Raw genomic sequence first — 23,862 nt, 5'->3', positions numbered from 1 at the left:
CCGATTGGTCGGCTTAAAACGACCAATCAGAACAGTCGACCAATCACGGCACAGGATTTTATAACTATTTTTATTCGGAAGCGGAAGTTGGAGTTTCTCATTTTACAATATATCATAAACAGGATTTTAATACTTTTCATATTTAGAATCCGAGATATAAATTAAATTCTGAATTATTAAGAAACCAGAAACCTTACAATAAATTCTAATTTACGAATTACATAAATCTAAATTTTTATGTCACTCAATATGGCGGCTGTGCAATGTTTTGTGTGTGTAGTGTTTAACAAGTTAAAAAGTGTACCAATTATACATATTTACCATGGAATATTAATATAAATCAGGTATGTAGATATATATATTCTAACACGGCCATACTGACATGTACTTCGTTCTCGAAGTACTTTTCGATTTTATAAAAACAATACAGTGTTTACATTATAATTATTCAAATGTGAATTAGTATAACTACAGGAATAGCCACAGGCATTAAGCCATAAATATTTAGTCATAGTTACTTAGCCACAGGCACAGCCATAGGCATAGTCATAAGTATTAAGCCAGTCATTTAGCCACAGGCATAGCCACAGTCTTAAGTATTTAGCCACAGGCACAAGTATTTAGCCACAGGCACAAGTATTTAGCCACAGGCACAAGTATTTAGCCGCAGGCACAAGTATTTAGCCGCAGGCACAAGTATTTAGCCGCAGGCACAAGTATTTAGCCACAGGCACAAGTATTTAGCCACAGGCACAAGTATTTAGCCACAGGCACAAGTATTTAGCCGCAGGCACAAGTATTTAGCCACAGGCACAAGTATTTAGCCACAGGCACAAGTATTTAGCCACAGGCACAAGTATTTAGCCGCAGGCACAAGTATTTAGCCACAGGCACAAGTATTTAGCCACAGGCACAAGTATTTAGCCACAGGCACAAGTATTTAGCCACAGGCACAAGTATTTAGCCACAGGCACAAGTATTTAGCCACAGGCACAAGTATTTAGCCACAGGCACAAGTATTTAGCCACAGGCACAGCCACAGGCACAAGTATATAGCCACAGGCACAAGTATATAGCCACAGGCACAGCCACAGGCACAGCCACGGGCACAGCCACAGGCACAGCCACGGGCACAGCCACAGGCAGAGTTTCTTATTGAACATTACATTTGCGTTTGGCACATACATAATTACCAATTATAAAATACCACAATCGCTCTGTCAGCCCTGACATCTATCAATCATTTCCTTGGGCCAATACCGCTAATTTTCTTATGAAACTATAATGAACACTAATTTTCATTCCTCTCAGAGCAAAACAATTAGGTATATTATAAATATTGACTATGCAATTTTATTACTTGAATTAAAAATAAAATAAAGTCCTTTGAATTTTAAGATACCTAAAACTTCTTTCACCAATGGTTTTGGGACACGTAAGTATACCAAATCACCTACTTGCAATGTTAATATTGTTTCGAAAAGCCTTGCAAAGGAAACTGAAACCATTTCATACAAAATTGGACCCCTATCTAAGGAGCCAAAATGATATCGAGTAATATCTTAAAATTACCAGACCCTTACTAAAAATTGTGCCGAATTTAGTAATAATAATATGTATGCAGAGTTATTTAAAGTTTTGAAAAAGGGAGGTCAAGAAATAGATAAACAATCTATACTTAACTAGTAGCCTGATCATAATGTGAAAAAAATGTTTCCTGTTTAATAATATCATGTTTTTTTTTTTTCATTTCTATTCTAGCTACTAACAAGAAAGAGATTGTCCAAGAACAATACGAAATGCAATAACATCAGCCATCATCGACAGCTATCAGGGCACTGACAAAAATATATTTTTTACACGATTGTTTTGTGTTTAGTCATTAAATGTCATTTAAGTAGCTTACATTTAAAATGGTTTGAATATAATTACATTTTGTTTTAGTCGATTGTACTTGTCCATCAAAAATATTCTTATTTCTCCTTTCCCATAAAGAAAGTTGAACTGTTTTTATTTTGGTTATTTATTTGAGATGATTAAAAAAGATGTGAGATGGTATATTTGTTAAATAAATAACTAAAGAAAATTGTACTAGTGACAAATCCTCTCATGAATTAAATTATAGTAGGTATCAACACAAGTTCCGATAAAATCGCCGAGGTAATTCAACTAGATACTAATAATAAACACATTTCCTTCATTATTAAACCAATGCCTTAAAAGGTACAACTAAACAGACTCCAGGGTATAATTTTTTTTCGTCAAAATGAGCGTTGTAGTCTCATCAAAATAAAGAAGATTGAAACGCTTTTCTTTATGCGGTATATTCAATAACAAGTACTACAGATGGTGAAAAAAAAATAATGGCCTTATTTATATTATCATTAGGGCCGTTTAAATAAGTGAATCGACAGATTATCTACGACTTGCATTTTGGCAGTATAACAACTAGCATGATTTTCATTATTCAAATATTTATCTAAGGTAGGTTGTTTTCAAAGATTACATATTTGTGTTAATGTGGGAACAAAGTTGTGGAATATACAGATATTAAGAGAACATAAATGATTATGGTATACCTAATCGTGTATAGTAGTGTTTGTTTATATTGCTATTCGTTTCTAATGCATCAATGTATCATAATTATCGAATAGGTCCATCATTAAAGGGTTATTGTATACTAGCTGACCCGGCGAACTTTGTTCCGCCTTAATGGCAATAAATAAGCAGACTTTTTTTTATTTCGAACGGGATAAAAAGTATCCTATGTCCTTCTCCTGGCTCTAAACTACCTCCCTGACAATTTTTAGCTAAATCGGTTCAGCCGTTCTTGAGTTATAAGTGAAGTAACTAACACGACTTTCTTTTATATATATAGATTCTTTTATATATATAGATAATGGTTATTTGTCTCAATGCTTTTTAGCAAACAAGGTTGTAAAAAACCTATAGACTTAGAAATAGTATTGTTATTTTATTGTTAAATTTTTCATAATACGTTCGGCCAATCTGACATTTAATTCAAAAAAGTCAGAAATATTTTTATTGAGCCATCCATTATTCATACTAACTAATCAACAAAAACTTATCAGTATGTGTACATTGTTTGTTTACACAATATAGTTTTACATAAATTATATTAATAGTAAAAAGTACTACTGAATAAGCAATAATGAGGGTGGCAAAATGTATCAGATTCCGTCCCCTACCCGCCGCTAAGTAAAAACTGTGTTGCGACTGGTAGTGTTCGTCATCGTCCATCCGGGCAACGTTTGGCCGGTACACATCTTCCAACGTTGCGGTTTACAATTATTGTGTTGGATATGTGTCAGAGACAGTGCAAATACTACGCTCCACTTCATGGATGTACCGGTAGTAATCATGTAATGAACCACGTGTTTGTAATAGTAGAAGTAAACTAAATTTAGAAAAACCATTAACCAAAATTAGGATTATGTCTACAACCTTCCGTGGATTTTACGAGTTTACTTGTCTATTTCATCAGATATAATATATTTTTTCAAATGTATTGTAATATTGCAATAGAATTAGAATTTAAATTGTATTTATTTAAGTAACCATGTGAAAAATTTATATGAAAACTATTTTTTTTAAATGTTTCTTTACACAATGTATTTTGATTATTGGAATAAATGTCTTATGCATTGTCTTTTCAATCCGACGAAATAGCCCTCCCATTTAGGACCATGGTGACCTTCCATGCAAGTTAAACAACACTGTCATACTCTACACTGCTAACTAGACTTCTATTAAAAAGATTTACTACTAGTATAATTTTGCTCTGAGAGACGTATCTAAGGTTTGATATAACTCGCTGTGAACTACAATGATATCAATTCAGAGAGGTGTTACAGGTTCTCGACTTAATATACATAATATTAGTAATAAGTATTATTTTCTTTAGTAAAAAAAGCCCTAAAGGGCCTTACCGGCCTTCGCGATGGTCGCCAAGCTGCTTCATCCAAATTCCGTCGATCGTTCTTCGATGTTCATCACCTTTCTGCACCGTTGTCGCTGGTTGTTGACTCGATGACTTGTAGCGCCGCGTTTTCATCAGGTCTTCGATTCGGGAAAACAGCATCTTAATTGGTTTTGAGGTGTATCCGGAGAACTGGTGCCATTCTGAAACTTAGACAAGGAAGTATTAGCAAAAACGCTCGAATCCCACTTCTGATGTTAGATTTTTGGGCATTAGTCATTTGTAAATTAGGAAATATTAATGTATTAAAGCAGATTCTTTAATTAATAAAGTTACCACAAAAAGAAGAATAATAATAAGCAAAATCTAGCATAAAATACTTTACGTTATATTCCTATCATATCGTATTATACCGAGGAAATATATAGGACTGTAATACTGTAGTTTAATAAATAAGCAAGTTCCAAATTAAAAATCCAATTATAAATTCAAATGGTTTATTCAGTATAAAGCCCTTTTCCAGGACACTTATACACGTCCCAAATATAGCTTGCCCTACCACCACTTCGGGACAACATGGGCTAGTGCTGAGAAGAAGTGGCGGAAGAAACTCAGTCACCTTTGTCAGCCTCTTTTCCAACCAGTTCAACAATTTATAACTTATATAAAAATGAGTAATCTAGCAGTAATTGAGTCTTATTTATTATTAACATTTTGACGGTATTCTGTATAACCAGTATTTATAATCAAACACACAGAACACAAGTTCTAAGTTAGGTTACGTTAAGTCTTAGGTTTAGGTTAGGTTACGACTTAGGTTTTGTACCATAACACAACCGGCAACTATAAGCATTGTCCTTCTTTATACTGGTCATCAAACTACCGACCCGACCCCGTGGCATGTCACCATCAATTGGCCAGGTGTCAATATAATAGGCCTGGCGCAGCCACATAGCCAGGTGTTAATACAATATCACAATAATACAATACAATTACACAACAAGCATAATAATAGAACCAATAAACAATGTATACTTAACTTTGGTCAGCAATCAGTATCACCTCAAAGATCCGTTCAGACTACTTCTCCATGAGAAATTCCATCCATTTATACACAAATTCTCCCTCTTTTTACTCAACTCCGATTGGTCGGCTTAAAACGACCAATCAGAACAGTCGACCAATCACGGCACAGGATTTTATAACTATTTTTATTCGGAAGCGGAAGTTGGAGTTTCTCATTTTACAATATATCATAAACAGGATTTTAATACTTTTCATATTTAGAATCCGAGATATAAATTAAATTCTGAATTATTAAGAAACCAGAAACCTTACAATAAATTCTAATTTACGAATTACATAAATCTAAATTTTTATGTCACTCAATATGGCGGCTGTGCAATGTTTTGTGTGTGTAGTGTTTAACAAGTTAAAAAGTGTACCAATTATACATATTTACCATGGAATATTAATATAAATCAGGTATGTAGATATATATATTCTAACACGTTCAAAGATCAATAGAAAGCTTCAGATATTAATATTGTTTTCTATGCAGTGTGGGTCGAAAATCGTGTTTATTATCAAGTGCTATAGGCGTGACATTGACATTTAACGTGACAGAGCATTATAAATCTGTAGAAGATGTAAAATTTCGCTGCGTTACAAAAAACACCCACCCGTGCCGCTCCCATGTCAGATACTAAGGTTTGGTTGCACCATCTTACTTTAACTTTGACAAACGTCAAAAATCTGTCAAAAAGCACCGGTTATTTTTAAAGTTAGGTGGTGCAACTCAGCCTAACTGAGTTAGGCGTTAGACCTACAGGCTGTAACAGGGGGGGTGGATCATCGTAAGTCAAACGATGGGGGACTTCAATACCTATCGATATAACCCCCATGTATGTTCCGCGATTTTCAATGGTTCCAAAGTTATTGAGATTTTTGTGTTTAAGTAAAAAGCCGGAATTCAGTATAAAAGTCTTCACTGTAGCTTAACCACTGGACCTGCTTGCATGATTTTTTTTCTAGAAGTAGTTCAATAGTGGGTCTTAATAATCACGATACCGATTCGTAAAAAAAGAATAAAAAAAATTATGTAAAATTTTCTTTGTTTGAAAAATTCAAGTACTTTTTTTCACTAGAAGGCCTCTAGTTGTTAGAAATATTTCAAGGTTGTTAAAAATCATGCAAACAGGTCCAGTAGTTAAGCTACAGTAAAGACTTTTATACTGAATTCCGGCTTTTTACTTAAATTTCACAAAAATTTCAATAACTTTGGAACCATTGAAAATCGCGGAACATACATGGGGGTTATATCGATAGGTATTGAAGTCCCCCATCGTTTGACTTACGATGATCCACTCCCCCTGTTACACCCTGTATAGGCAATAGATCTCAAATATTTGACATCGATACAGCGTTCTGATATACTAGGTCCTCCATTGTAGTGGACTCGAGGCTCTCAAGCCTGAGTAGCCATCAAGCCTCCTGGAGTGTGCCATCTGTTGTGTATATGTATAATATCAAAGCAAAGTGGTACTCGGTCGAATGGATTTCTCATTGCAGAACTTTGTATCGGGATTTTGAGTTCAAAAGTTCACGAAGAGTTTCTATTTATTAAAATTCCTTTACGAATTCATCGTAACATAAAACACTTAAGTTTGGATCTTATTATCCGACAAAAAAGTATTCTTTTATACAACGATTGTTTTTCAAACAGCATATCTATTTTTTCTTTGTACTTACATAACAATCTTAGTAATTGTCGTATCAAGTTGTAAGCATTTAATTACATTTTTAAAACATTTTCCTGTCCATCAAACAATATAAGTATTCGATATGCGGTTTTTTAATCAATTCAAACAATCGTTGGCTTAAATCTCTTCATAATAAATCAGAATCTGAACCAATCAGACCTTTCAAAACATAAAACACCAGCGAACACAACCCGCCGAATGTAATTTCCACTTTATCAATTTTGTACATTCCAGAACAAAGTGGAATTGATTGAATTAAAGATTCCGAATTGGAATTTAACTTGTTTTCGTGGTGCGATGATGAAATTGACGAATCAGTGAACGGCGTCGTGTAAACCGTGCTGATAAGGGCTCGTTTACATGGCGACGTATCGTTTTTTACTGAAACAACTTTTTCCAGCATCCCATTAGCAGTATAAAATATGTGTTTTAATACATTCACACGAACATCCCATTTGCAGGGTCCATTCAAATTCGGTTTTGTCATTAAACTAGACCAGACTGGTTTAATAGACTTATGCCCGTTTTCACCATCAATCCCTATTTTTAAGTGACTCCTATGAAAACAAAATTCCTGTTAGGTAATTGTATCGTAGGGTTCACTTAAAAATAAGGGATTTATGGTGAAAACGGGAATTATTTCCACTTGCAACATCCTGTATATATTTTTTTTTTTTTGCAAACACCCTTATCTCAAAAAATCAAACACGATAAACACGGGATACTGTCGGTGAACACCAAGTCAGTTTATACGATCCTGTATTACTGGATTCTGCAAAACTGGATGGCAATGGAAAAGAGCCCTAAACCTGAATAATCCTGAGCCTGATTGAAAATTTGTTTCAATCTAACGAACGAGGGCAGCCGCAGTCAACAAGAAATTAAATTTGCCGATAAAATTCGCAGATTTTTCCCGTTAAAGAAAAGAAGCGTTGTTGCATCTATAATGGCGGGTTGGTTTATCTTTCGTTGTATGTTTTTTGGAATTTTTAAATTGCTCCAGAACTTTGCGCTGCGATGGTGAATTATTTTTTTAACGAGAAACTTTAGTTACCCTCGGTAAGCGTTGGGTATAGGTGATAATTAAATACTGATATTATAAAAAGATAGACTAGATTTTTCTTGTTTATTTTTGTGTGGAGTGTAATCTCTGAAACAGCTGATCTTTTTTGAAAGTATTACAAAAAGCGTAAACATTTTATCTGTTTAAAGGAGAGGTTACTAAAATATTGTCTGTACTACTAGTTGCTATTACTACCTACTATTTGAAGTTCACGAGGCCTCTATGCTCTTTAAGACTCCTAGGGTCAGTAAATACCAACTTTTTATTAAATTCTCTACAATATTTTATATCAATTCAAAATAACAGAATTCAGCGCCTTAGTAGATCGTGTGGAAGCATTAAGGAAAGTCTTCCAACCTCAAAGTTGTTACAAGCTACGACCAATATTAACGGATATTGGAAAAAGATGGTAAAAGATGGCAGTTGTCGGATCATGTAGTAGGCACTAATATCCAGGGTGCAATATCGGGGTTCATTGCCATAAACCGCTCCAGGCGAATATCTTGGATATTGGTGAGATTCGCCGAACCAGCAGATATCAGGCGATTTCAGTGTAGTAAATGATGTTTATCGGTATACCCCGCTGACCCTTTGCTTAACAAGTTTACCTTTGTTCTAAGATTGCACAGTGCTCCTAGCGGAAACTTTAAGATCTAAAATCTTCATATATTTTTTTAACGCAGTCGAACGAATGCGTTTGGCGAAAACTCACACTACGCCCCCTGTTCAGTGGAGAATGGCGGATGGAGGTGTCATTAACATTTGTTAGATATAGAATCATAAAAAAAATTATAATGGGCTATTTCGCAACAAAAAGGCATTGTTCCTTGTACTATTTAATCGCATAATACCGCTCCAGGCGAATATCTTAGATATTGGTGAGATTCGCCGAACAGCGCATATCAGGCGATTTCAGTGTAGTAAATGATGTTTATCGGTATACCCGCTGACCCTCCGCTTGACAAGTTTACCTTTGTTCTAAGCGTGTGAAGGCAATACTGAACATTCTGTTACAACGGAGAATGGGGATATTGTGAAAGTGTCATTTACTTTTGTGAGTCCTTTGTATTAATAATAGCTTGAAATTAAATACGAAGTTGGTAAAACTCAGCCTATTTCTTATTTAGTGTTAAAGATACATTAGGTAATCGTAAATTATGTAACTTACTTGCATCGCATTTCATTCTAGAGAAAAGTTTTCGTGCTAACTTTGAAATGTTTGCAAATTGTTTTCAGGCTGTAAAAACGACAAAAAAGTATTGGAAACAGAAACAGAATTTGAAATGGTCATCTATAAAAAAGGAAAGGAAACGCAAAATTCCAAAACTTTTTTAGGCTACTAAGAAATCCTGTAAAGTATATTGCCTAATTGGTCGAAAATACCGATACTTTAAAGTATCCGTTCCGTTTGACCCAAGGCGCCGCTCAAAGGGTTTGTAGGGCATGACCAAATCCGATGTATACTACGTATATTAATTAAATTGGCCCATCTATTGGGTGCGCCCATCTGTATTCCATTACGTACCTAATCTTGTACGGACGATAGCACATCAAGTTTTATATTTTAGTTGCAAAATAGCTTTTACCACAACTGCGTAAGATACCACAGTGTTAGGTTTGATGTGCTGTTGTTTGTACAAAGTTTGGATACGTTATTTACTTCAAATAAATAGAAACTTTTGGTTTACACGATCTCCTTTTTGAATAGATCTTTTTTTTCGTGACAAATGAGTGATAGTTGATTAGATTTTGACATGTTGACGTTTCGGGAAAACACGGATGAAATGGGCCTTTAAACGTTTTCGATTTGTTGAGTATTTGATATCTAATCTTGTGGAATGATTTTTATTAGAAAATATGTACCCAATGTAAGTACCAAGCTCTAGGCATATTATATCTTGAATGTAGGTATTATGTGAAAAAAATATTTATCTGAATAATAAATTCCAAATCCTATTCCTTTTTTTTTGAGATGGACTGTCTACTGCTTTGGGTAAAAGGAGCAACTCGCTTCCCCACATATCGTCTAGTCTGTTACAGTAGCTCCTGTTTTATTAACCTTCCTTTAAAATATTGTTATAGTCTATCCAATATAGCTTGATTAGAATGACAGCTGCCATCAAAAGTAACGACATAACTTTGTAGTAGCGATCAATGAGAGCTAAATATTGGCGGACAAGAAATAATTCACGTCTGACCTACAAACAATATTTTCGACGACAGTGCTTCTAATAAAAATGTTAATTTCGTGTATATGCAGCGTTAAATTACACCAATAAGTAGTAATTCGAAATTATAAAAATCAAGCTAGAGTATTAACGACGTCTCTACAAGGTTATCTCGAGTTACAAAAATGTTAGTGTTGGGACATATCGACAAATGTCATATTAAATTAAAACTATTTTTTTAACATATTTAACAATTTTTTTTTCTAACTAATTTTTTAACATATTTAAGTCAAGTAATACGTTTTTCTAAATGTTCACTATTAAAAACCAAAAAACATTTCATTCTTAAATAATCAAACATCGGAAATCAATCACCGGTAATTTTTTGGGTATTCATAGCACCGTTGCTCTAGAAGAGATGCCCACCGCCCTCTAGCCAGAGGAAAAAACCACTGAAGAACACTGATGATAATGACTACGACTTAGGTTGTACACCCTTGACATGAATTTTAAATTTTACTGTCTTTAAATTTAAATCATAATTGTCATTTTTATGAATAAAGATATGAAGAAAAATTGGGTGCATTTTTTTATATCATTTTTTCGAAAACTTATCGATACATCTATGTGAACCGTACGAAACATACCCAACACTAGTCACATTCGTTTGACAGCCGTCATTCTAATCAAGCTATATTGGATAGACTATAGTAAGATCAACTACTGTCCATCTTGTGATAAAAAAAATGAAGATATAATCCGTCACCTCTCCGTATGTTTTCCTTCTAAATTGTAAAGTTCATTTACCTACTTATTGTTCTCAGGTGCTTCTGAGATCCATCTCAACGACAGCGAGGCTCCCTGCCGAGGACGTGTTTGTCCACAGAGACACTACGGACAACAATGCCAACACCCCTTTTGAGTTCACTGAACCCAATATGGCTGTGAGTATTTTTTATTGCTATTCTTTCATGAAGTCACATAGAGATTTTGCTAAAACGAATCAACGGAGAAAACTAGATTGAACATAAATGTATATATCAGTAAGGAATAATTAATTACATTACTACAACCCAATATTTCTTCCTGGAAAGCGACTCTCCTTCCCACTTACCCGCACACCTCCCGTCCATAATAGAGCGACGAGGTGACGTCCCTCGATCAGGTTTTTCAGAATTCATAGAAAATCGTGTGTCAAATATTATAATATTCATACCAAATGTTGTTTAGGACAATGGACAGCTTAAGTAAGACAAAACTTTAAATTTTAAAGGTACTTTGTAGGGTCTACAAGTAGACTTGTATTGTGTCATTTCACAATTTCAGGGAAACTTAAAGTATCTACAAGTTGGAAGCTTTTAAATACTGCTATTGTATTTAATTTTCATAAATGTTTTAATTACATTAACAAGATTTAAATTAAATAAATATTCAATGAATATTCGCAGAGCTGTTTGATTTATGCTAAACGCGCGCGAAGTGCGAACACAAATGTTGAACATTGTTCGGGGGATGTTTACAATATTCGCAATTTATTATTAAAATCGTTCAGTTAATACCAAATACGAGTACATACGCTTCATTTTACGTAATTAGTATTGTGTAAGTGATGTGTTCACACAATTTCACATTGGTATCCACTTATTATTGAATGCTGCTGGATACGTCGGAGAGTTATGCCTCATTCTTTACATTATGCTCTGTGGTTTTACTCTACCAATTTTATTCTAATGTTCTATTTCTATGACGCATAGTGTTAAATAATTTTCAGTATCTGTTCTTTCTTTGGTTTGGACCTTGCATACTTAAATCAACCTGAAAAGAAAAATGGTTCGTGCTTTAGAGATGTATTATACGCCGGTGATAGTTTCACTCTCGATCTATAATTTACTGAAGATTGTCACCAATCTGTTCTTTAGTGACTTCTGATAAGATATCAAAAGCATTCAACAGATGCAGTCAACAGTAGAAGTTGAGTGAATGACTACTCATTTGATTACCGAGTGGCTGAAGATTTTTCCAGAACTATTATTTTATTAGTGAAAAAAATTGCATAAAGTAACTCATCTATTTTTGCTCTTCTAAGTGCAGCCATAATATTTACTGTCTGTTTTAGTGGCAATATCGACCAAAAGATTGAATACCCTTAAAATTGAAAAAGCAGTGGGAGTTTTGAAACTGCACGGTTCAAAACTTTAAGACTTATTCAATAACTGTGACCGAAGTTTGGGAAACGAAACTATTGGTGGAAGAAAGAGTAGGACGTGTATTTTATGTGCGCTTATTGGATAACCATTTTTATTGCTTTTGTAAATAAATACCTTACTTACTCACTTTAAATTCACACGAAACGACTAAATATCATCTAAAACCAGAGTACTTGTCACGACAAATCATACGAGCTCAAACTCGACAGGGCTTCATCGTTTCGTCAGAGTTCTTATGGCCACTTTCCGACTCTATCATCAGATGATCAGCTATATGACGTCATGATGTTGCATTGTCATCTTACCCACTAACTTTGTGCTGAGATTGAAATAATTTCAGCTCCGTGAAACCTTTTAGCAGGTACTCTAATTCAATCACCCAATTCTGTAGTAGTTCCTACCCACCTATTTTAGCGAAGAGATTGTATTTTATTGACGTAACTTAGGACCCACATTAAAACTTGGACGATTTGTTATCCCGATTGAATGTTCCCTAGGGATGCAATACGGTCAGGATTTGGTGCGGGTTCACCAAGGTGAACGGTTGCTCGTAATGGGATTTATTATGTCCGAATATTGTGTCGTTCACATTGTAAAACTGGAATTTAACTTTGGAAAAGTCTTAATATAATATATCCTTATCGATCCATACTTCAAACTTGATCAGATTCTTAAAATATCGCTATAATTTGACTGTATCCGCATTTTAATTAGGTTTATTTTGAGGAGGAAAGGCGTGCTGCTAACTCTGCTTTTAGAAATGGCAACCAGCACATGACCAACCTTTTATTGCCAAGTACCCACTAAAGAATACGCGTGTTTTTTGCAGCCCTTGATGTAATGATGTAGAGATTATGCTGTGCGTCCATCTATGTGGGAAATGTAACAATAAAAGTTTTATAAAATAAAAAATAAAACCGTATCACTTGAAGACCGACACGACAATCTACTTGTATCTATACCCATCAGGCCATCAGTGCATTTAAGCAAACTCTTAATGATTTGTGTTATTTTGTTCCAGAGGATTGCAGCCCTAGTCCAGAACTATCCCGTAGGAGCCCAAAGGTCGGCACTAGGGCCGGCACTGGACATCGTACAAAGGCAGATGGGGTGGATTCCCATATCAGCCATGCACAAAGTGGCTGAGATACTGAGCATCCCTAGAGTGCGTGTTTATGAATGGGCTACGTTTTATACCATGAACAAAAGGTGGGTGAGCAACCGCAACCAATACAATCGGTTTCCTTTTCTTATTAATGTTGTTGTAGTATTTGTAATGTGTACTTGCATTTATATCAACACTTTGATAGTTCTTCTTATGATGTTATTGAAAATGGGGGCGAAAGTTTCTTCATTTCAGATGTCTCTAGAACGAATATCATTGTTTGTATTAATCCGAGGTAAAAATAACAACGTGATTGATGCTTGTAAAAATATTTTTGGTATATTTTTAAATGAATAATGAAAGCCAGACCTTATTTTTCATCTGGAAGACTAAACAAACAAACATAATTCCCGGGTGATCGTTAGCGTTATTCAAATTATTGTCACAAATCTACATATATTTACAAAACATTTCCACGGGGACGGACTATTTACGTTACTTTGTTTATCAATAAAATATAAATTTTTAGACATAAAAACTCTTCGCCTCATTTTCGTGAGAACAATTTGTATTTTTAATTTTACATCAATTTATTTACGTGCCCAGTGCCCACAGGAGACTATTTGTAGGATTTTGTTTAAAACCTTGAAAGAGGTTGGATTCTAAATGCTTACCTACGTCATTCTTAGGCGTTTCCGAGGCAAGTTCAACGTCAAGGTCTGCATCACCACTCCTTGCATGATCAGAGGGTCGGACATCATCTTGAGGGCGGTCGAAGAGGCGACCTGCTGCTCCGTGGGGCAGCTGTCTTCTGACGGCATGTTCGGGGTGGACACTGTGGAGTGCCAGGGGGCCTGTGTCAACGCACCCGTGTTTGTTGTCGATGATGATTACTATGTAAGTCAAGCGACACCCTGAAGTAATGGTCAGGGGGCGTAGTGTGAATTTTCCTCAAACGCATTCGATGTCGACTGCGTAAAAAAGTGACATTAAGGATGGGTTGCACCATCTTAGTTTAACTTTGACAAACGTCAAAAATCTGTCAAACTCCATACAAAATACACCGGTTAACGTTATATTCACGGTCAAAGTTAGGTGGTGCAACTCAGCCTTAATGTATGACGGATGTACAGCGCTCTTAGCGGAAACTTTCAAGAACTAAAATCTTCATTATATTTTTTTAACGCGCTTACTAGTGACGACGTTTGATGTAAACTCACACTAAACCCTCAGAAATCTAAACACCCATGAGTATTTTGGGTTCAATTCCGGATGAAAAAAAACTTGAATCAAACTGATTCTCTGAAATGAAAAACATCATTGTTAGGGAAGCATGATTGAGTCGCACGATAGTATCTAAACGTCTAATAAAAGTAAACACATTATATTTTAATCTCATTTTAATTTGTAAATTGTAGTCCAATACTGTAACATTTTTGATTTATTTTCCAGGAGGACGTGAATGTGTGTGACGTGTACAATATTATACAGACTCTAAAATGTGGGAAGATTCCACCATGTGGCCCTCAGTGAGTAGATTTTTAAAATGTCTTATAAATCACATCAATAATATTATAGGCATCATAAATTATTACAAATCTAGGAATTAGATACTTGTGGTCCGAAAAGGTGTAGTTTATCTAAATTATATGTATAAAAGGAGAAACTGACTGACTTAGTGACATATCAACGCACAGCCTAAACGGCTAAACGTAGGCACTTGAAATTTGGAAGGGACGTAGCTTAGGTACCGTAGAGGTGCACTAAGAAAGGAAGTCCTAAAATTCCCACGGAAACGGGAATTAGCGGGGAAATTCTTTTGTATGAAAAATCTAAATCGCTTAAGTTAAGTTAGACGCTTGAAATTTGGCATGCAGGTACCTTAGTAAACTTAAAGCTTAGTTACAACAGGATATTGCAAAATTCCCACGGTAATGGGAATTAGCGGGAAAATCCTTTTGTATTAAAAATCTAAACCGCTTAAGTTAGACGCTTGAAATTTGGCATGCAGGTACCTTAGTAAACTTAAAACTTAGTTACAATAGGATATTGCAAAATTCCCACGGGAACGGGAGTTAGCGGGAAAAAACATTTGTATGTAAAAATCTAAACCGCGTAAGATAGATAAAGGGGGTAAAACGGGATCCACGCGTACGAAGTCGCGGGCGGCGCTAATTTAACATATTAGTTCCTGATAGGCTATCAAAGACTTTATCAGCAAGTGATGAAACAGGTCTGTATTGATTTTCAGAAACGGCAGATATGCATCAGAACCGATATGCGGCTTGACATCTCTGTGTGAATGCCCACCTCCACCAGGGTTCGGTGTTCAACCCGGTCTAGTAAAATGAAATTGTGGGCTGAATAAAACATTAATATTTTTAGTAGCTTCCTACTTTATCTCTCCTGTAATTTTATAATCCGTATCCTAGTCATGAATTATTAAAAAGGAAGCCCCCGCAGCTCCGGTATCAACAACATTTTATTCTCTTTTCACGATACAAACATCAGGTACACTCCAGGTTAAGTCGTGACGGCAATTTTAGCAGAAAATTAAATATTTCACCAACGTTTTAATATCCTGTCAGAAAAACGACAGCATAAAATTCCAATTTTCCACTTGAGGCACTCTGTCCGTAAAACACGACAGAAGAATGTATAATTAGGAATGGATGGTGCTCGGATGAGGGACAATGTTGCTGAAGAATGTTGCCGAGATGCGATACTTGTTTACGAAGTTTATTTCTAAGGCGTCAAGTTCAAGTTCAATTCTCATAATGAATTGGGAGCCAAACCGCCTTTGTGTAATGAAATATAGGAGTTTATTGCGATGACGAGATTGATAATAAAGTGGCAGTTAAATACTTTTGTAGCAAAAAAACATTCAATAGGTATATAAATATGTGCAGTTATGTGAAATTATAATGCTTTTTATTTTGTTTTATGTCTATTATTATGTGTATCACGTCACCGCATGCGTACCGACGAAGCGAAATGGTTCAGCAAGATTTCAGTGTTGGACTGCTAACGTCATTTTTTTGAGGTTCGAAACCCAGATTACAAAAATATAAAGATCAGCGGCAAAACAATGCAGTTTTAAAAAAAAATCCGATACCACCATTCATAAAATTAATTTATTCCCAGTAAGCTAGGTTATAAAAAGCATTTTTACACTAGTGTTTTCGATTATCATCCAACAAAATGCGCTCCGAAATTTCGCATTTACGCCATAAAACTCGGACAAAAGTTGCAAAATAAATGTGAAAGCCTTCTTTTGAAGTTATGTCGAAAATCAGTTTAACATGCAGGTAAGGGAAATTCAATTATGGGAAATAATGGTCCCCGTCGAGAACAAATTTCCTCTGCACAGTTTTTAATCGAACAAATAAAGGTTTTTGTTTTTGGCAATTTTTTTTACTTGTTATTTATTTATCAAGTAATGGGAAAACTGAAATACACCTCTATTTTTCTTTATACGCAGAGAAAATAGAGGAGTTTTGTTTAAAAATGTCTTAGTCGTATACAAGTACTCTGGAAAGAGCCTAAGTACTGAATATTTTTTGTTTTATTTTTATTTTGAGACGAAACATTTAAATGCTTTCTTTGGCAATACAACAAATTCTACTTTTTAGATAATAATAGTTGGTAATTTCAGTTGAATTAGACATCACAACTCTTATTTCTGTACTCATATACAGAGTATCAGTTTCAGTATCAGCTATCAATATCCAAGTTGTTTTGCTTACAATCCCGTAAAATTATTGTACAGAAAATAAAATCTACGGTAAAATATTTAAACAATAACTAAATTCGGTTGACCTTACAGTGACGGGGAATAAAACGTCCAAATATTTGGAAGGAGGCGGACGAGATAATGCAGTAGTTAATGGCGGCCGGACGTCGTGGCTGTGTTGTTATTGCTTTAGAGGCTGCCCTGCACACCGAACTGTAACATAAAATAAAATAGAATAGGATTTATTTGTAGACGGTCTTGCATTTTTTTTACAATCTTTTAAAATGAACTAGCCCGACGGATTAGCAAGCTGAAGTGGCAGTGGGCAGGGCACATAGTACGCAGAACTGACGGCCGATGGGGCAGCAAGGTTCTGGAATGGAGGCCGCGTACCGGAAAACGCAGCGTGGTACGTCCACCCACAAGGTGGATAATAGGAAGGCGCTGGATGCAGGCCGCTACCAACCGTGCGATGTGGAAGTCATTGGGGGAGGCCTATGTTCAGCAGTGGACGTCCTATGGCTGAAATGATGATAATGATGATGAAAATGAACTATATTGACTGATGCGGTACCAGCTATAAGTCTAGCGCTTAACACTCTATTGAACACCACACAAGACAAAAAAAAACACAAAAGAAACGGCACAATTTAGGCTTATCTTTTGCACAGTTTCAATCAATCTGTAACGAAATGTCGTAGACCGTGTGCGAAAAACATTAATTTAATATTCCTGAAAAAGTAACTTTCATGTTTGTTTATTTGCTTGTAACGCATTTTTAAACATTTTCAGTAGCTTACGAAGTAGGTATCCACATTATTTTAGTCCCGAAATCAATTTATTATAGTCCTACCAGATAAAATTGACTTTCCGAGCTCCTTTTTAACAGCAATTTATTATTGAAAGTTTTACTTTCAGACAAAAAAAAATCATAAACAAAATGTTTGTTACGCAACTTTGATCGTTACATTGGTTCGTTTCTTTGTCATTTAAGGTCGTCTTCCCAAGCCCGAGGCCAGCCGCCAGACCAGAGTCGTAACCGTAAAACGTACAAATGGAAAACAAAAATGCAATAATAGCTCCCTCGAATTGTGATTCTTTCTCTCGTGATGGAAAATGATGCCTTCGCGGGAGTTAAATTTTGATTATCATTTGATAAGCTACGCTACTCCCAGATGTTAAAGAAATAACAATACTGACTATGTGTAAAATAGGTGGCCAAACACAATATCTAGTGTTTGAATAATAGAATGGATAATATTTATGTATTCCTGATTCGTTGGCTTAATACAGTCGTCTGTATTTACCTAGTAGGTTAAAAGTGCCTATTTTTTGAAGAATAAAGAGCACTAAAGGCTTTCGTAAAGGTGTTTTTCTATCGTAAACATTATCTATAAGACATGTTGGCCTCAAACAAGCCCTATGGTAAAAAAAAACTTATATTCAAGTTCTACTCTATCTTGTAAAACTTTGATCTAAAAAAATACCATTATGTGAAAAGGGCTTCGTTTAAAAGTTTTATGAAACTTATAAAGTAATTTAAAAAACAATGTCTTATGATTGGTGCAGTCTTCATTTTTTTATCAACTATAATTATGTATAATCCTTCTTCATTCTATTACGAAGGCTTGTTTTTGTTGCTTAAAATATAATATTTAAGTTTTAAATATAATCCGATGACCAATTATGGCTTGTTAGCCAGTGCGGCGGTTTAGAAATTCTGAACTAAGCGTTATTTAGTTAACAAGCTGCAGGTTCACCGTCAGTCTAAGGGTATCGCTTACTAAAACGCTCATTTAGCTCCGTGCTGTTAACTATAGTTAGGTTCAAAACTATTAGGGTAAATGTTATATCAAGTTAATTTAATTAATACAACGGCGAAGTAAATCGGACATGTTTTTCCGTAGTATTTTCTTTATAGTCTGGGCGACCTATGTGGTCACCAATTAGGTCTAATTTTATGCTAATTCAGTTGATTATGAAATGATTTTTTAAGAATTTAAGTAGCAAAAAAGGTAATGTAAAAGTGCTACTGCCGTTGTTTATTTTGTTCGCCGTCAAAGTTCCAGAATTATTTCGCAGACTTCCAAAGATTGCATTTCCTTTTGTGGAAGATTGTAACTTGAAGAAAGTTAGTGCGAGTGGTGGGCAAAGAAAGCGTCGAAACCGTAAAACGGCTGGTTCATTATTTACATAAACGCCATGGAAGTGAACAAAAGAAAAATTTATACGGTAAACTTTTGGGCAATATCCGTTTTCTGTGACACGTTTTTTCGAGGGCCGTTGTTCATCGTTAATCTTGAAACAAAAACAGCAAGTTAGGCGCGTCTGGTCGAGCCATAATTTACGCGGCAAGTGTGCGCGACATGCGGCCAGGCGTGTTTACCCCGACCGATAAAAATTTAGGTGAGCCATTGCTACAAATAATAGCCGAAAGTTGGGAATTGGTATGTGTAAATTTAAAATACTTAACAACAAAACTAACTTGATGGTTTTCTGTGCCGTATTTAATAATATGATAACTCTAAGATGTCATACCATATTGTCTGGCAAGCTTTTCTAACTTAGCTAATGAGAAACTACACAAAAAGTGGTTTTCAAAGTCACAATAATCAAACCTAAAACTTTTCACCAGCCTAAGTACTTCACAAATCACTCAGCATTTCAGCACGCTACATTAAACTCGCAAAGATCGGATATCGGAACTATAGTGAGTTTTGTCACTCGCCCCATGCTGTAAAAGATAAGACACTAAATTAAATTAATACAAAAGCAGTTGTAAAACGACACCGGAGACGTGCTTATTCTCATGGCGTATAGATATTTTTTCCTCCCTTTTAAAACGATTACACCGCTATTTTCTAGGATTTTTCAAAAATCATCACTAGAATAAATGCGTATTTTTAATTGGCAGGTATATCCACCGCCACAAAGTGTCCATAATTGAACTATGAATTCCATTTATCTCCATGTGTTCCAAAAATTGCCACTGTCAAAAAACTGCACCAAAATAATTGCTTTGCAAGGGGACTGTCCATATACTGCAAATTGGATATTTGATTAGGCTTGTTCGAGCCTTTGTGTGTGTTTTTGGGAAAATAAACTAACAGGTACAAGTAAAATCTATGGCCCTAAACTTGTATTAGAAAATAATACAAAATATTTTTAAATGAGAATGAAATTTTTATAAGTACATCAATAAGTCATTACCATAACGAAGTCACATTTTCGCAATTTATGTAGAGAACTGGCTTTTCAGGAAACTACTTCTGTATTTCAAGTATTGTCACGTATTTGTTATGTAGGTACTTCTGTTAATATTTCGGGCTACTGAAAACCATATCAATTTTAAAAGGCATCAAAATGTGAACTGGAATAATTTCCATTTCCACAACATTTGGCAGCATCACCCTTTCACGCAGTGTCTCTACATAATATGCATGCATATGCTTGATTGTAGGGTACTCGGGCCATTTCCCTCGAGGTAGTTAGTCGCTTCACTGTCGAGTACACATACGTGCGTCCATATTTGATGAAAGGGATCCGTTGTCTATCTCCCAACGAGGTATAAACTACAGCACTAAATTCACTATCATAATTTGGGCACGCAACCCAAATAAAATGATCGGGTGATAAGAAAACGTGGGCATTCCTGCCTAATAGAGTGTGGATGGTTTATACAAAGGGAGATTATGTTCGTTGTTCACAAAGTGTGAAATATCATCAATTTGTTTACAGTTCTTGATCGATTCACTAGTCGGTTGAGCAAACTTATTTCTTTGCACAATATCATTCGGTTCAAAGAATCTGGAACCTTATATTTTGTTTTGCCCAAAATAGAAGTTACTTCTCGTTTGACTTTTTGTAGAAAAAGTAATATATTTTTAAATTGTAAAAGCTCTGAGATATATTTGTTCATAACAATAGCAAAATATACAAAAGGGAAAGTCCATTTTTTTATGCCATTGACTGTAAATTCTGCGTTGCCTAAAATTGATGGGCTCCGTGCGTGCTATCAATCAAGATTTACAGCCGAAACTTTTTATTTCATTACAGTCAGAAAATAAATCAATAAAATTAAACTGAAGCTGCCATCTTTTTACCTGATTAAGGCTGGGTTGCACAATCTAACATTAATTAACTATAACAAAAGTCACAAGACTGTCAAAATCCGTACATAAAAATACCGGTTATGGTTAAAATTGGGTAGTGCAACTAAAGTTGCCAGTTCAACATTTTTTTAAATGCTGAATCCATTTAACTTTAAATTTGCTGCTCCGGTTTTACACTAAGCTGTTACTGCACATAAGTATTTACATCACTAAGTGCCTCCAACGAATTTAAATTGTAAAAAAGCTCTATCCTAGCTATTCCAAAGAACTTTTATTACATACCTACTTAAATGGGATTCACCAAAGGTTTGGAACATCAGCATTCCAAGCCAGACACGCTTGAATTGATTCTGGAATCACTATCCAGCGGAATCCCGTGACGTGGCTCAGCGAAAATTTCGCTCGATTTTGTAAAGTGATATAAGCCGAAGACGCTGGCTTGGCGTGATTGATCGAGGCAAATGGCTCGCGATGCCCGATGCTGTGTGTGAAGTGTGAGGCTTAACGAGGTAGAACGGCATATCAAGCTAAACACAGGTCTTATACAGTTGTATTAGGGGCGAATTTGCAACAAAAATGTTTATCTCAAATGCTTTGGTCTGAATATGCGAGAACACTGAGTTCGCGGATGTTCAAATGCAGCACAGAACAGAAAATTGCATCGAGTGCAGTCATTGAGTCTGTATCTGTAGACAATACTACAAAAATTCGCACTTAATCGCTTTTTCAGTTCGTATATACCGATACAACTCGATCAAGTTAACTGCGTACCTGGCTGGAATGCCTCCCTGCGTTCGCCCGTCCGTACCAGAGCATCGATGTGACGTTACGGCAGCTAGGTACGTAGTGAATTTGACCGGAATCTTATCTAGTGAAGAATAATTGTTTAGTAAATATATCCAGAATTAAATTGTATGTATAAAAATAAAATACTGTAGTATACAAAATGAAACATCATATTTTTACTCCCTGAATAAAAATATTGGTAGTAAACAAGGCTTAAACATACGAGTTGACTATCCGTGGTCGTTATGTGAACACCTGCTCGTGTATCATACAGTGTATTTCACCGTATTAAATCTTTAAAACCCAATAAAATACAACGTTGAACTTCGGCATAGTTTCGAGTGAGATTCCATAAAACACCTACTTATGAACGTGGAAGCCGTAAAAATGTTTTCAGCATGGAATAAGCCCAATATATGGGTCTATAAAAAGCACGGAAACATAAAATTGCCAGTACCTAATATATTAGCAATTTCCGTTATGGTGCCGATGGTAGATGCTTTCGTGGCCAGTCGTTTTTTGTAACATAATGGATTTTAAAATATGAACGATAGCAATTTTTCCAATGTTATGACATTTTTGGAATGCTTTTTACGAAGCGCTGAATGGGCTTTAAAAGCAGAAGAAGAATATACATTATACATATGTTTTGCTACTAATCCAGCAAAATATTTTTATATAATACAAATGTGTCTATTTATGTGTGGGCTTAACTGCTTTAGTCGTAAGTATTTTGTTTAAAAAAAGATCTCATTTTTGCTGTAAAAATAAAAAATAAAATTTCATCTCAATTTCTGTTCGTTAATGTACTTAATTATTAAACTATACGATTAACTTCACGAGACTACACCCATGTGATTGCAACGTACATTTTGCCATTCCGAAGTAGAACAATAGCATGCAAAACTACTCACCACGCGTTTTCATTTGCAATAACACTCCAGACTATTGGGTAGTGTACCGATGAAATTTCTGAAATATACATTCCAATAAAAAGAAAAGTGTTCTGGGAGACGTTGAAAATGTGTCCGCATTTGGACAAATTTGGGTCGAATATAACCCAGAATGGAGAGAGTGAACGATCCCTTACAACCGTAATATAAAATCCAGTGAAAACCTCTTAGACAATATTGAATAGATATGAACATAATAAGTCAAAGGAAATTCATTTTAAAGGACCTGAAATTGGATTGTAACAGAGTTTAGAATGTAATACCCTTCAGAAGTTATTAGGAAGTTTATCATAAGTCTGGGAGTAATTGGCAATTACACCAGGGCAAAAACTTAATCACCGCTCAGAATCAGCGGTTTAATCTGACGACTTGAACAGTTACAGTAACGACTCACGGGGCATAGAGCAGCGTTTTTGTACGAAAGATTAACGACAAACTGTGGGTCACAAAAAAAGCGTCGCAAAGTACGGAAATTGCCAAAACTTCGTGTCGAACCCTGAAAATTTCTTGTTCTAAATGTCGTCGTAAATGAAAGATGGCTCTTTTAAAATCGGAAAAGAAATTAGGAACAGACGTTTTTAGGATTACGAGTTTTGTAACAACTTGCGTTTGCGCTTTTTTTACTTCCACGAAAAGGCTGGTCAGTGTAATTTCGTAGATGTGTTTCAGTTGAACAACTTAGTACCTAAGTGAATAATTTGGAGTTTTTCCTCACAAGAATTTTGGACAGAACTATGTACATTTGCGTACCTCTTTCATTTAAATAGGTACTTACTTTTGCGGACAATCGCCCTCTCCTTTATACCGCAATTAAGAGGGTTGGTCCTCAGAGAAATTATTTGAAAAGTTGTTAGGCTTTCATAATTCTGTTACGCCCCATGTACCTTCATATTGTGTTTACAAAAGTAATAATTCTATAATAGGACTCGTGACCACATTGTGTGGCTTCCACAGTAATGTCCGTCTTTAGGGAATATCCCTACCTGTGTATGTAATTATACATTTCAGTTTATCTTGATGATACAGTTACAGC

At 35.3% G+C, this 23,862-nt stretch overlaps 1 protein-coding gene across 2 annotated transcripts in view; it reads left to right on the top strand.

The window, feature by feature from the left end:
* The window catches only part of LOC135075830 (NADH dehydrogenase [ubiquinone] flavoprotein 2, mitochondrial-like), a 219,418-nt gene extending 203,695 nt beyond the window's left edge, over positions 1-15,723 (top strand). Inside the window, exons 1-6 of one of the 2 annotated variants that reach the window (XM_063970300.1) lie at positions 9,534-9,633; positions 10,758-10,877; positions 13,162-13,349; positions 13,935-14,142; positions 14,698-14,774; positions 15,497-15,723. In XM_063970300.1, the coding sequence (XP_063826370.1) occupies positions 9,604-9,633; positions 10,758-10,877; positions 13,162-13,349; positions 13,935-14,142; positions 14,698-14,774; positions 15,497-15,596 (723 nt within the window). In that variant the 5' untranslated portion in view covers positions 9,534-9,603 and the 3' untranslated portion in view covers positions 15,597-15,723. Of the gene's footprint in view, positions 1-9,533; positions 9,634-10,757; positions 10,878-13,161; positions 13,350-13,934; positions 14,143-14,697; positions 14,775-15,496 lie in introns of those variants that run through there. The other variant, XM_063970294.1, reaches the window with a different exon arrangement.
* Positions 15,724-23,862: the final 8,139 nt, after the last annotated feature.

This window comes from Ostrinia nubilalis, chromosome 1 (assembly GCF_963855985.1).
Source record: "Ostrinia nubilalis chromosome 1, ilOstNubi1.1, whole genome shotgun sequence".
Lineage (NCBI taxonomy): Eukaryota > Metazoa > Arthropoda > Insecta > Lepidoptera > Crambidae > Ostrinia > Ostrinia nubilalis.
This window is presented reverse-complemented; position numbering and strand designations above follow the sequence as displayed.